General features: G+C 38.0%; 1 protein-coding gene across 4 annotated transcripts in view; it reads left to right on the top strand.

Annotated features, from left to right (window-relative positions):
• Nucleotides 1-13,281, top strand: part of dlg2 (discs, large homolog 2) — a 394,149-nt gene extending 380,868 nt beyond the window's left edge. For 2 of the 4 annotated variants that reach the window (XM_079804836.1, XM_079804837.1), the window contains 7 exons: nucleotides 1,261-1,311; nucleotides 1,428-1,529; nucleotides 3,448-3,471; nucleotides 5,526-5,698; nucleotides 7,079-7,188; nucleotides 7,300-7,391; nucleotides 10,692-13,281. In XM_079804836.1, coding sequence (XP_079660962.1) covers nucleotides 1,261-1,311; nucleotides 1,428-1,529; nucleotides 3,448-3,471; nucleotides 5,526-5,698; nucleotides 7,079-7,188; nucleotides 7,300-7,391; nucleotides 10,692-10,798 — 659 coding nt within the window. In that variant the 3' untranslated portion in view covers nucleotides 10,799-13,281. The remainder of the gene's footprint in view (nucleotides 1-1,260; nucleotides 1,312-1,427; nucleotides 1,530-3,447; nucleotides 3,472-5,525; nucleotides 5,699-7,078; nucleotides 7,189-7,299; nucleotides 7,392-10,691) is intronic. The other 2 variants (XM_079804838.1, XM_079804839.1) reach the window with 1 other exon arrangement.
• The last annotated feature ends 676 nt before the right edge of the window (nucleotides 13,282-13,957 follow it).

The raw sequence follows: 13,957 nt of genomic DNA, 5'->3' as shown, positions 1-13,957 counted from the left end.
CTCTTCTTTCTTTCTGAGCGTTGTGTGTGTGTCATAGTCAGGACATTCACAGTCAGCGCATTCTCTTCTGTCTTTCTGAGCGTCGCGTGTGTGTCATAGTAAGGACATTCACAGACAGCGTGTTCTCTTTTGTCTTGTCATGCTTGAAGGGTTTAAAAGCATTTGCATGAATAAGAGTGTGATCAACGTTAACCAAAGGATGACAGAAAAACGGATGCTGCGTTAATTAACTAATTTTGACAGCACTAATAATTATAAATTTTTATTGATACTTTTAAGTGTTTATGTATAAATGTTTTTTTTTTATAGTTTTTTACATTTCACCTCATTCACTCATTTTGGACCTGTAATATAAAGTTCTGCCTTTAAAATTTGATCAAACAAGAAACGTTGCCCAGCTTTTAGAACAGCCTTTGTGTTGCGAGTCTGCATTTTATGCCTTAACATTCTGCTTCTGTAGGCAGCTCATTAGGTTGTTGAACAGAGCTTTAGAGTGTGCTTCGTGTTTGTAAGGCTTTATACAGACATAATCCATTCTGTTTATGGCAATAGCTACACCAATAATGGCCATCTAGCTTTTCCACAGCATCTAAATTGTTTTGGGTAAGAGTGGAGCACTACACAGAAGCTGATTCGTGCGTGATTCATTCTGTATAGTTTAATGTTACCACTTCCAATGAGAGAAATTAAGCTCTGGCTCAGAATAACACTCGATCCTATCTGGGTTTGAATCGATGGATAATAACCGTATTGTGTTCCTGCGGCAGCCTGCTTCTGTTCATCCCAGGGCTAAAAATAAACTACTCTGGCTCCCCAAGCCCCTGTGTGCGCAGACCACCTCAGAACTCGCGTCACTTTGGACCTGCGTTCCCATAATTGGACTTATATATTCAATTAGTATTGTCACTGTCTGAAACTTCAGTCTCATCTGTGATTAAATTGCTTTACTGTTGTCCGTCATCGTCCCAAAGCCTTTCTGCCGATCCCTTTAATCTCCCAAATGAGCGCTAACTAAATTTTGCCACTGTTTTTCATTTTTCTCTTTTTTTTATGCAAATGTCCTTGTCAACAAGTACGTAATGACATTACATGCTCAGTAACTCATTTACACATCCACTCGAGCTGCACTCTGAGATGCGAGACCTTGGTGAAGGGCACATCAAATGTGGCCGTCTCGATCACTGGCGTTGTACAGAAAGCAAGCTGAGTCCTATCACAAACGCCCACCCCGCTGAGTATGTTTCTCTGTTCTGTTTCCAGGGAGTCAAGAGGAACTGATCCTCTCGTATGAGCCTGTCATCAGACAAGAGAGTAAGTGCTTCTCCACCGTCTCTCATGCTCACGAAGTTCACTATAAGTTAAATATATTACGTGATTGTTGTTCAATTTGAGCAAGAGATCATGTTTTTTTTATTCTGTTTGAACAGTTAATTACGCCAGACCAGTTATAATCTTGGGGCCCATGAAGGACAGAGTCAACGATGACCTCATCTCAGAGTTCCCGGACAAGTTTGGGTCATGTGTGCCACGTAAGTACCCTACAGAGATCTTGTGGTTCTTGGTATCAGACCAATTAATCTTCAATTAATTATTAATTTTTCATCTTTAGAATGCACAAATTAACCTTCAGTAGAGGCTGACTCAACCACAGTCTCAAAAGAGCCCAAATGGGCAATAGTGTACTGTGTTATTCTCACTGGTGCCGTTATAAATTTCAATTGGAGTGTTAGAAAAACCTGTGGCCAAGGTAGTTTGTAATTATATCCAGTAGTCTTGAGGGTTTTTAAGCCTTTGTGCTGATGGCGGTACTGGTGGGATTCATCAAAATGAGATGGTGAGGTAAGTGGCCTGACCATAAGAGTCCGTGGTGTTCCCTACTGCCCCACAGTGCTCATAACTATTGCTGTGTAGTTCTTCGCAACTCATTTCCTTGTGCTGTGACTATGAAATCACTTACTTCAAGGTTTGCTGATAAACAAACTTCAACTAGGTCACCTTATTGTGATGTCTTAGCGATGTTTTCAGAAGTTGTAATTGGTCTAAGTAAATTAGTGTTGTCAAAAGTACCGACTTAGGTACCAAGTCGGTACTGAAATTTTCAAAATGTGACGAAACCAGCATTTTCCTCTAGCATTCTGAGTGCTGTTGAACTGATTCTTAAACACCTCTGATTGGCCATTGTGTTCACACGCTCAACATATATGTCTCTGATTGGCCATCGTGTTCACGTGCTCAACATATTTGTCTCTGATTGGCCATTGTGTTCACACGCTCAACATATATGTCTCTGATTGGCCATCGTGTTCACGTGCTCAACATATATGTCTCTGATTGGCCATTGTGTTCACACGCTCAACATATATGTCTCTGATTGGCCATTGTGTTCACACGCTCAACATATATGTCTCTGATTGGCCATTGTGTTCACGTGCTCAACATATATGTCTCTGATTGGCCATTGTGTTCACACGCTCAACATATACGTCTCTGATTGGCCATTGTGTTCACGTGCTCAACATATATGTCTCTGATTGGCCATTGTGTTCACACACTCATCATATATGTCTCTGATTGGCCATTGTGTTCACACACTCAACATATATGTCTCTGATTGGCCATTGTGTTCACACGCACAACATATATGTCTCTGATTGGCCATTGTGTTCACACGCTCAACATATAATGTCTGTGATTGGCTACAATGATCAACGCTCTTCACCAAGTGCTTACACAGATACACACGGGAGCATTTGAAAGCAGGTATCTTTCAGCAGATCCCTAATATATCCGCTTATAGATGGATCTGCTGATTGATAGACACCTGGTCCTATGTGTATCTGTGTAAGCACTCGATGAAGAGGGTCAAAGACGTCTATTTACAACATGTTTTTAAGCGTTGATCATTGTAGCCAATCACAGACATTTATGTTTAGCGCATTAACACAATGGCCAATCAGAGAATATATGTTGAGCTTGTGAACATGATGGCCAATCAGAGGTGTTTATGAATCAAAATCAAATGCTAGAGGGAAATGCTGTTATCGTCACATTTTTTAAATGTCAGTACCGACTTGGTACCGAAGTCGGTACTATAGACAACACTAGAGTAAATTAGAAAACAATAAAAGGTCTTTGGGCAAACCTTGAAAAGTAGTGTTAACCCACACTTTCTAAGATTTCCTTTGTATTATAATTTTCCTGAGTTTTATCATGTTTTTGGAAAAGAGCTTTGTTGGCTTGTGCTATACATATTAGCCAAAATATTGACAATATTGTGGGTCTTCATCTCAGACCCAAAAGGCAATAAAGATCCCATTTCATTCTCATAGTTTGCTGATGAGAGCCACAGAGCTCTTTCATGTTTTCCATCTTAAACACTTTATTTATTGTTCAGTTTTTCAGACTTTTATTTAACCATTTTTGTTTATGTTCATAATTTAAAAAAAGCGGCTAACAGTTCTGATCAAGAAGGTAAGTGAGATTATTAGTCTGCAGTGAGCGAGATACAAGTAGAAAATGTAATAGCGTCAGTCTTTCCCTGTAGTATACAGTTCATCCAGTCAGTTGGATCTATGGGTAGTTCAGCATAGCTCACTGTTGCTGTACTATCGCTTAGAATGTTACCCCAATAGCTAGAGATATAGGGTACAACGAGGCTAGAGGTGCACCGGGGTAAAAGGAGTCTTTGATTTTATTTTCCTCTAAACCACTAGATGGCACAAAAACCTGCCGCAACACTTTCCACCACATCCGCTTTTCAAGATGCACGTGGAAATTTCTCTGATCCTTGACTCGATCGTGGGCAGCAACGCAAAGTTTATTCTGCGCTAATTTGGTCTAATATTTGATGCTTTTTTAAATCTTGTAGATTTAAGTGGCAAACGAGAATCGCTAAAATTATTGAATATATTTTGAGACAATCTCCTTATTGATTTTCAGTTTTGTTCAAGGTAATTAAAGCAACAGTTTTTAAATAATGGAATAATATGTAAAAGTATTAGCCTGACGTCGTCATACTCAATTCTAGTCAGAATATGAGTCTGATACTGCTCTATTGGGCTGATTATGGGGGCGTGTTTCAACCGAACCAGGTAAGAAAATGCCTCTGCACTCAATTGGATAGACCTACAACCAATCAGAGCAACGGAGCGACGCATAGATTAGAACAAATTCAACCCTAGCGCTCTTTGGTGATGTGATGATTACGTTACTGTTTATCATCTGTCCATCATCGTATAAAGCCCGCCCTGACAATTTGATTGGTCCGAACAGCTCTGGTTCGAGCATAGTTGCTCCACAACGGATCAAGTCCAGACCGAACTTCCCGACCTCAAATGTTTTGGGCGGGGCTAAGTTCGGCTTTGGGATGAAAAGCGCACCTGCTGTTGGGGCAAAAAGCACAATAATTAACATGATAATGAAATTAAATTAAATGTACTTTATTGTCCCTTGAAGGGAAATTCGAGATGGACTCAGTAGCCAGCATTTTACCAAACCTGATACATTATAAAATTATACACAATAATCATTCACACCATACATACCATACACATAAAAATATGTAGAACTTGAACTGTATCTGATTGATACAGGCACACTTTTTTTTTTTTTAAACCTGTTTAGTTTATAACGGATAAATCTATACCTTCTTAACAGGGATAAAGTACATGAGTTGGGTCACTTAAAATCCTTTTTGCCTCATTTAGAGTGCATTGCTGATACAGAGTTTGAATACTGGGATATTCTTTCAGTCCAATCATTTTCATCGCAAATAGCTGGCTGACTTTTCCATTTGTTGACAAGGCAACGGTTAGATTCACATGGCAAATATCATATAATAATCGTTTAATCATACCATATCATAAAATATAATTTATTGTTACTACTGTAAATCCATGTTAAATTATTATGGGATCTCATTCTGTGCATTCAAAATCTTTACTTTTTAACATAGTTTTGTTTCTGTATTTTTAAAACATATTTTTTAATTAACATATTTTAATGACAGTATATTTATTGAACAAAAATGAATGCTTTTATTTATCAAACTAAAAAGAAAATAGTACAAACTCTGCGAAAGTGATTGTTTTGAACAAGTATTAACTTAGACATTGTTAAAAACAATATTATTTTAGCTAAAGTATTTGTGTCTTTTGCCCCATGTGTCGGTGGGGTAAAAGCCCCCCCTTGCCACCTCATACATTTATAAGATTTTTAAACAAAATAAACCACTTTTATGATTTATTTTTAACAAAATATTTTGCTCCATAAATGTTCAATACAAAAATACACTATAGGAGTAGTGAAAAGCAAAAAAAATTCTTAAGGTGTGCCTTTAGCCCCGCTGTACACAAATTGTTTATTTGTGAAAGTAGAATTGCCCTCTGCACTCTTACAGTTTATGGTATTTCTCATGATCGTGTATGTAGATAATAAAGGTGATGATTTCCCATTTGTATGTGTTGTAGAACCGAGTACTAAAGTATTATAAAACTAAAGCCTGGATTTTTTTTAACCAATCTCAGATACTACCAGACCAAAGCGGGATTATGAAGTGGATGGGAGAGATTATCACTTCATGAATTCACGAGAGCAGATGGAGAAAGACATCCAAGAGCACAAGTTCATCGAGGCTGGACAGTACAATGACAATCTGTACGGAACCAGTGTCATGTCTGTCAAATATGTGGCTGAGAGGGTCAGTACTTGCTATGGTTTTACAACCACAACATTGGCATGAAGTCTTACTAATATGGATTTTAGGCTCGCTAGTTAGGAGCCATTTACACAAGACGTGTCCCTGCTGAACTTCTTTTAACCCTCTGGGGTTCTTCATTTATGGGTCACACTCAGGGCCTTTGGGTCAAAAATGACCCGGAGGGCGGGATTAAGATAAAAAAAGATTTGAGTAAAATCAATGAAATATATTTTTGTTCAATAATATTTTTTCTTTTCTTTTTTGGTGTTTTGAGATAATTGAATGATTAATAATTAATATTTATGCAATAATTATGACCCATTTTTCCCATTGAATATAATAAAACATTTATATATATATATTATTATTATTATTATTTATTAAAGCTGTATTTCATTTTAGAGTCAAGCCTAGGCCTCATGAAAGCAATTTTTTAAATGAGATCGGTGCCATCCGATGGACACATTGAGCATTTTTATCTCGCAATAGCACATTTTGACCACTATAGTGGATCTTGCGTTTTATAAAAAAATGTAAAAAATTGTAGCTTCAACGGAATGGTCTGAAACTTGGTGACTTTATTGGTACTTGGTATATGAACACCCCAAAAATTTGTGGACAGGATTTGAAAAGTCTTAGTGGTCGTAAAAAAAAAAATAGTCACATTCAGGACCTTCGGGTCAAAAATGACCCCCATAGGAAATGAATGGGAAATTAGTTTTTTTCTGCATACAATCTACAAATCAGCCAGGATGCAGAAAAAAAGGACTCAACAGTGAAGGGGTGAATCTCTAAAACATCAAGAGTGCAAAACAGACAAAAAAACTCACACACACACAAATTAACTCGTGCCATTCCAAAAGCTGTTTGTGTGTGTGTGTGTGTGTGTGTGTGTGTGTGTGTGTGTGTGTGTGTGTGTGTGTGTGTGTGAGAGTTTTTTTGTTTGTTTTGCACTCTTGATGTTTTAGAGATTCACCCCTTCACTTTTGAGTCCTTTTTTCTGCATCCTGGCTAATATGTAGATTGTATGCACAAAAAAACTCTGTATTTTCATATTTTTGCCAATTTCCCATTCATTTCCTATGGGAGTCATTTTTGACCCGAAGGTTCTGAGTGTGACTATTTTTTTTACGACCACTTAGACTTTTCAAATCCTGTCCCCAATTTTTTTGTGTTCATATACCAAGTACCAATAAAGTCACAAGTTCCGTACCATTCCGTTGAAGCTACGATTTTTAACATTTTAACAAACAAAAAAATGCGGGTCAGAAATGACAGAAGACCCCCAGAGGGTTAACTTGACTCTCATAGGCCAACACTTGTCCTTTGTGTCTACTGTTCAGCTTCCAACCATTTAGCAAGTCTTTATTGCTTCTCTAGGGAAAGCACTGCATACTTGACGTGTCTGGGAATGCCATAAAACGACTACAAGTAGCACAACTCTACCCCATTGCCATCTTTATAAAGCCTAGATCCATCGAGTCCTTAATGTAAGTTTACCACACAGCTCCATGATGGTGTATTTATTCAATAAATAATACAAATTCCATTGCGCTCAGGCTCCAAGGGATTGATACGTTTCTAAACCCTTTGTGTTTCAGGGAGATGAATAAGAGGTTGACGGAGGAACAGGCCAAAAAGACATATGACCGTGCCATGAAGCTGGAGCAGGAGTTCGGCGAGTTCTTCACAGGTAACAGTAAAGTTCCTAATCCATCGAGAGGACCTGAGCGGCGCCTTCACGCTCAGAGCCTGTCCGATATCACCTGGATTTGCATATTCTGATAGTCTGTTGCATATGCATTACCTCGGAGGGCAACCATTGCAGCTGGTTACATCCATCATATTTGACAGCAGAGCCGCAGAGCTGATGCTTTTCCCTGAGTGAAACACATCCACTTTCTCTTGAAATATGCATTAGCCTGACCCCTGTGAGTGTTTGGAGGAATATGAAAAAGAACTCAGCGACATAATGATTCATTAGTGGACATTTTGAACCTGTGTGACTATGCTGTTGCTTTACTTTTTATTCCGTTGATCTGCTTCAGCAAAGAAAAGAGATTTCAAGAGTGTGTTGCTTTACTGATAATTCTAATAGACAAACTATTTTTCTTATGAGAAAAAAATTCTGTTATTTTTAAAGTGCCCCTTTTATGTATTTTTGAAAATGACCTTTCATGTAGTGTGTAACACAGCTCTAAGTGAATGAAAACATCCTGCAAAGTTTTAAATCTGAAAGTGCACCGTATATAAAGTTATCTCTCAAAAGTAAGAGGCAATTAAACGAATCCCAAGCCAATTCGTTGTGACGTCAAGACGAAACATTAGCATATTGCCTGCATTTTCAGCCTTGCTTGCCATTTTGATACAGTTCCCACACGTGCACCTAAATTAAAGGAACACGGCGACTTTTTGGGACTTTAGCTTATTCACGGTATCCCCCAGAGTTAGATAAGTCCATACATACCATTCTCATCTCCGTGCGTGCCATAACTCTGTCTGACACACCCACCGCTAGCCTAGCTTAGCACAAAGACTGGAGGTAAATGGCTCCAGCTAGCCTACTGCTCAAAATAATATACAAAATAACGCCAACCTTTTCCTATTTACATGTTGTGATGTGTATAGTTGCATCGTGTACTAAGACCGACGGAAAATGAAAAGTTGTGATTTTTTTAGACCAGTGTTACTCATTGCGCGGCTCGCACCAGCTTAATCTGCGGCTCACATAGCAGTACATAATACGGTGAAATGATCATGCAGTCAATACATATGTATTTCATAAAAGCAAGCAGGGCTATAACATAACCCATTAGAAACTCAAAGTGTCTGCTCTATTACAAATCATTTCTATTAAAAAAATACCCCAAAACAGCGGCATTACAAGATGGAAATACAGAAAGGATATTTAAACTTGCTCTGCCCTTACGTCCATGACTCTGTGGAGTTGTCAGCTTTGGCTGTTTTTCCAGCTTTTGACAGTGAATGTGCTCTTATAGATCAACACGTTCTCATGAAATGCGTAGCTATAACACAATTTGTCAGTAATTACTTTTTACGTGCATATTATACGCATTGTCAACTAGGTTGAGTGGTGTGGGTTACGCGCCAGCATCATGAGCACAGACAGCGCGCCAGAATCCAGTTCTCTTTCGCTCTTGAACAAACTATAACATACAGAATTATGCCTAAATGTCTGTTTTGTCGAGTGTCCTCATAAGAACAGTTTTATATGAGTTAAATAACGTCTTAAATGAACTTAGAGCTGTGAGGAAATGGGATGTGCGTTTCAGCGCGCCAGATCCGCGTCATGTTCGACAGCGGCAGATCTTAAAGTCACAGCGGCACTAACTACTAATGAAGTTTGAAGCCTAATAAATGTTCAAAAGCCTTCAATTACACTGTAATGTTGAATGGCTATAATTAATGTTTAAAATTACTGGCCTTCATTCTTAAAAAGATGCCATTGAACAAATATTATAATTACATTAATTTAGTGATTTACTGTGAAATGATTACATTATAAATTATATTAAAAACGTGTTTTAAACAAAAAAATGTGTGAATAATCTAGTTTAAAACAGCACTAAAAGAAAGTTTACATTAAAAATATATCATGCATAGGCCTACCCACTATCTATCTACCTTTTGTATTTATTGCATAGCATATTGTATGTTCAGGGATGACAGACTGATAAGCAGACATGCTATTTATGACTGGATGTAACTTTTGATACTTTGCGATAAAAGTGGCTCTTCCATTGATTTTGTCCTATCAGTGTGGCTCTCCTGAAAAAAATAGCGAAGAGCACTGTTCTAGACCGATATGGCTAGGAACTATTCTCTCATTCCTGCGTACTAGTAATCAAGGAACTTTGCTGCTGTTCCATGGGTGCACTGCAGCGGCGCAATGATATTACGCAGCGCCTGAAAATAGTCCCTCCCAGTAACCCCCAGTCTCTGGGCAAGCACGTTGTCACATTGGTTATGTTGACGGAAATCAAGTTCCTTGATTACTACGCAGGAATGAGAGTATAGTTCCTAGCCATATAGCACGGAGATGAGAATGCTATGTATGGACTTATCTAACTCTGGGGATACGGTGAATAAGATAAAGTCCCAAAAAGTCGGCGTGTTCCTTTAATTCTGCAATTCATTTGTCTGTGACGCCTTACACTGAACTAACAAATGGCGACAGACAGCAAGAATAATCAGATTACAGCACGTCACTTCTCAGACTTCTGCATGTTCAATCGACCTGAAGTGCCATAAACTACATTGACACTTACCCTTGAGAAAGGTCCTGTCCAGTTGTGTTTGCGATTGACTTTCTGGTTCATCAGCAACTCTGGACGTTTCCTCGTCAGGCTCTGGCTCGAATTGATAAGGCAAAATTGATGCCATGTCTGTTCATACACTCTATACAATTTTCAACACTTGACAAGCCGTAATCCAGTAATGGTGATAGGCGTTCCGTCAGCATGTGTTGCACGCAATAGACCAATCCCAATCACAACTGACTGGGTCATCTGACCAATCACCGGTCAGATGACCGGAAAAAATTCATCTTGAGCGAATCCTTTGGGAGTCGTTGAGCGAATAAGGTAAAAAATAAATGCATATTATAAGACAATGAAAGTGTTTTTTTGACCTTGTAAACCTGTTGTTGGGGACTCACAAAACTAAAATAGGAACCTTTCAAATGCCATAATAGGGGCACTTTAAATGAAAAGCTGCATAGTTCTCTCTGCTTGGTTAGAGACTGGGTTGCTGGGTAAAATGTTGCTGGGTAAAATTGCTATTCTTACCGTTTACACGAGAAGAATTCATAAGTGATAAAGTGGCTAATGATCCATTAAGTTCAAAAATGATCATTATGAAACTGTCATTGGGGTTTCTTACTTCTTGTGGTGCAAAATGATAACGACGTTGCTCTGTAAAGTGCATAAGAATCTAATAACGTCAGCTCTTTCTCTCTCTCTCTCTCTCTCAGCGCTGGTTCAAGGGGAAACACTAGAGGACATTTATAACCAGTGTAAGATGGTGATAGAGGAACAGTCTGGACCTTACATCTGGATTCCCTCAAAAGAAAAACTATAAAAAATCACCTTACCCTGGGAGGGACCTTGGACTGCAAAAAAACAAAAACAAAACAAAAACATAGGAATAATTTGTAATATAATATAAATTATTATTATGGCAATGTTTATTGTTAACTCTTACGGTGATTTTATTTCTTTTCCGTTTGTTTGTTTGGTTATTTTCCATTGCATTTTTTTTTTTTCACTTTCAATATGAATGTTCCTGAATGTACACCACAAAGTGTTAGAAGCATTTTTGGTCTCAACAAAAAAAAAGTGGACTCTTTTGTTTGTATATTTATTGGTTAGCATTTTAATATAAGGAAAAAAAGGAAACAAAATTTAGCGCTGAGTATTCTTCTTCAAACAATCTTCAGTTGGGATTTCGAGCAGAAGGACAAAGAAGTAGGCCAGATCATCACAGATGATTTCCACGCACCATCACCACCTCCAAGAAGAAAAGGAAAAGAAATCAATGTTGATATCAGCTTTCGGCACTTTTCACCCAATCGGTTGGTTTCACACACCTCCCAGACTCATTTCACAAACTCGGCATCTATGCACACACCTTGATTGTGTTCTCTCTTTTTTTTTGTATTTGTATTATTTTGTTTATTTTGTTTTGTACAGACATCTGTTTTGTTTGAGTACATTGCTTCAAAGATTTAGTACATTATTTCTTACGTTTCAGAAAGATCTCTTGTGATTAAAAGATGCTTTAGTTCCGAGGGGATTCAACTAGCTGTAGGAAATATGACACTATATTTTGCTATTTATAAAGGGCACAACAGCACAGAAAATATTTATAAAGATGATATATAACTTTGTCTAAAGAATCATTTTGGAAAAGAGATTTTACTGGTACTGGTATATCATGTTGTGCTGGTGAGAATGAAAGGTAATGAGCGCGTGTTTTCCCTGAACAAAACGCCCCCTTATCCGCTAGTTCTGAAATCCCCGGAACCCAGAACTTTAATTGGCTGAAAATTGGAATCGAGTGGGTTTCAGCTTTGTTCAGTCTGGATAACAGGAAGGAGCTCGATGTTTGTGAATGGTTCATTGAACGGTGGTTCAGTCGTGGCCTCCCTCAAGCACCCTCTAAAGTGTTTACTGTACCTCAACTACAGTTCAGAGAAAAAGGTCTGCAAGCGGTCCTTTCTTAAAAGCTTTTACGTAAACGTAGTATAATTTTAGTTAGTTCCGTTTTGTCCATTTCGGCATGCTTTACACTTGTGGACATGACCTCGGCTTCCTGTCCACTCATTCACAGTGCATACTTCGGTCATTCGTGCCCTTTCCATGTCTAGTTGAGAGAGATTCCCGTCCTTCTTCATTAATAGTAAAGCTCTCGCCATTCGTGGAAACTACAAATGCCAAAAGCCATTAAGTCTGCTCACTCGTTTCAAACGTGGGGGGGAATTATTTGTTGCAATATTTATTGAGAAATGTTACAGCGCGGTTCTGTGGCAAGAGTCTTTTGACCTACTGGTCACCACTTGCCTTAAAAAAAGGGAAGAGGCTTTTCGGGCCAGATAGACATTTTTTACGCTTTCTTGAAGACTGAGCACTTTTGTATATTTGAGAAATTATTCACAGATTGTGTTCAACCAGATAGTGGACACAGAGGGGGATTTTCAGAAGAGAGGGACTGAATATCACTCTTCAGGGTGTAATATGACATTTCTTTGAATAAAAATAGATAAAGTATATGTTACTATGACAATGTAAACCATGGATGGCATCGGTGACTATCAGAATTTAAATTGAACATTTTAAATGCTGTGAAATTGATTATTTTCTCTACTCATGTATAATCTTTTTTTCCCCCCTCCTTATTCAATGTGATTGTTCTATCATCTGTAGCATATCATTTTCTAAATGTAGTTATTAATGCACACAAAGCATCTCACAGGTACCCTTCATGTCCAAATATTTTGATTATTAGGTAATCAAAAGCGCATCTCAATTACTGATGCAGTGGCTTTTATGAAAATCAAAACCCTGCAGATTGTACGCACTTGAACGAGGCTCTCCGAAGCCTTATGGTGCTCAGAGTCTGATTTGGTCCATTAATTCCAAGTGAATGTTCAGCTTAGTCAAACGTGCTGAAATGGGGTTGTTTTTGTCTCAGGGTTGCCAGATAGGGCTTAATCACTGATATTAAACCTTCAGATCAAAGTGCATCTGTTTATCACTCAAATCTCAAATGTTTCATTCCTGAGTCTCACTGTTTTGTTCCGGAGCATCTGTGTCCGGTGAGTTCGCTTTGTGATTTATTTATCCCCAAACGGGCGATGCAAAATGTTTTCCACACATTGTTTATTCTTTTTTTCCCCCCTGAAACCCAAATGATATGTGCAATTTTGTATATAAATATCTGTTTGCACTTATTGTAGTTGTATAGGAGATCTTTAATTAACACTGTCCCCCAAACCTCTCTGTTTTTTCTATTTATATCACAGGAAATTAAAGTTAAATTATTAAACACTTACATCCCCCTTCTGTTTGTAGGTATCATTTCCCAGCATTCCATGGGTGCAACAGTGTGAGTGTACAATTATCTGTTCAAATGAAATAGTTTTAATTTCATTTCACTCCTTTCTTCCTTATGGCTTTTCTGAAGGCAAAACAAAGAAAGGAACTTATCCTTTGCATCCTTTTGCAGTCTGTATCCCAATAGCTTTAGGTATACACATAGACATGATAAAAGTGCTCTATTGGATGATTTTAGACTCAAAATGATTAATAAATGCACACACACTTATCCATGAACTTGATAAATGTTGAAGACATGTTTGACTATCCACAAACAAATGCCTTTTAACTTGTGTGTGCAAAATACAGAATTACATGAACGTGCAGCGATTTGTACAAATAGAGACATAGTTGTGAATACAAAACTTTGATTTTGTATTAATGCAAGTCAGAAATTGTGCGTGAATAAAATTATATAAAAAAGTGAATGAAAATCGTCTTTATAACGAGGACACACAAAGCGTCTTATAGGCAGAATAACGCTCACGGTGCCGGTGACTGTTTTGGCAGAATACTGCCATCTAGTGGCAGCAGGTTTTCTTAGACAGCTGTGTGTGTGGATCGTGCAAGTCTCAAAATCCAAATGAATCAAACAGAATCGACTCGTACAAACGAGTCAATCAATGAATCCACAAATGCACAT

This window comes from Gobio gobio, assembly GCF_949357685.1.
Source record: "Gobio gobio genome assembly, chromosome: 22".
Taxonomy (NCBI): Eukaryota; Metazoa; Chordata; class Actinopteri; order Cypriniformes; family Gobionidae; genus Gobio; species Gobio gobio.
The sequence above is the reverse complement of the archived record's forward strand: the minus strand, read 5'-3'. Positions and strand labels throughout refer to the sequence as shown.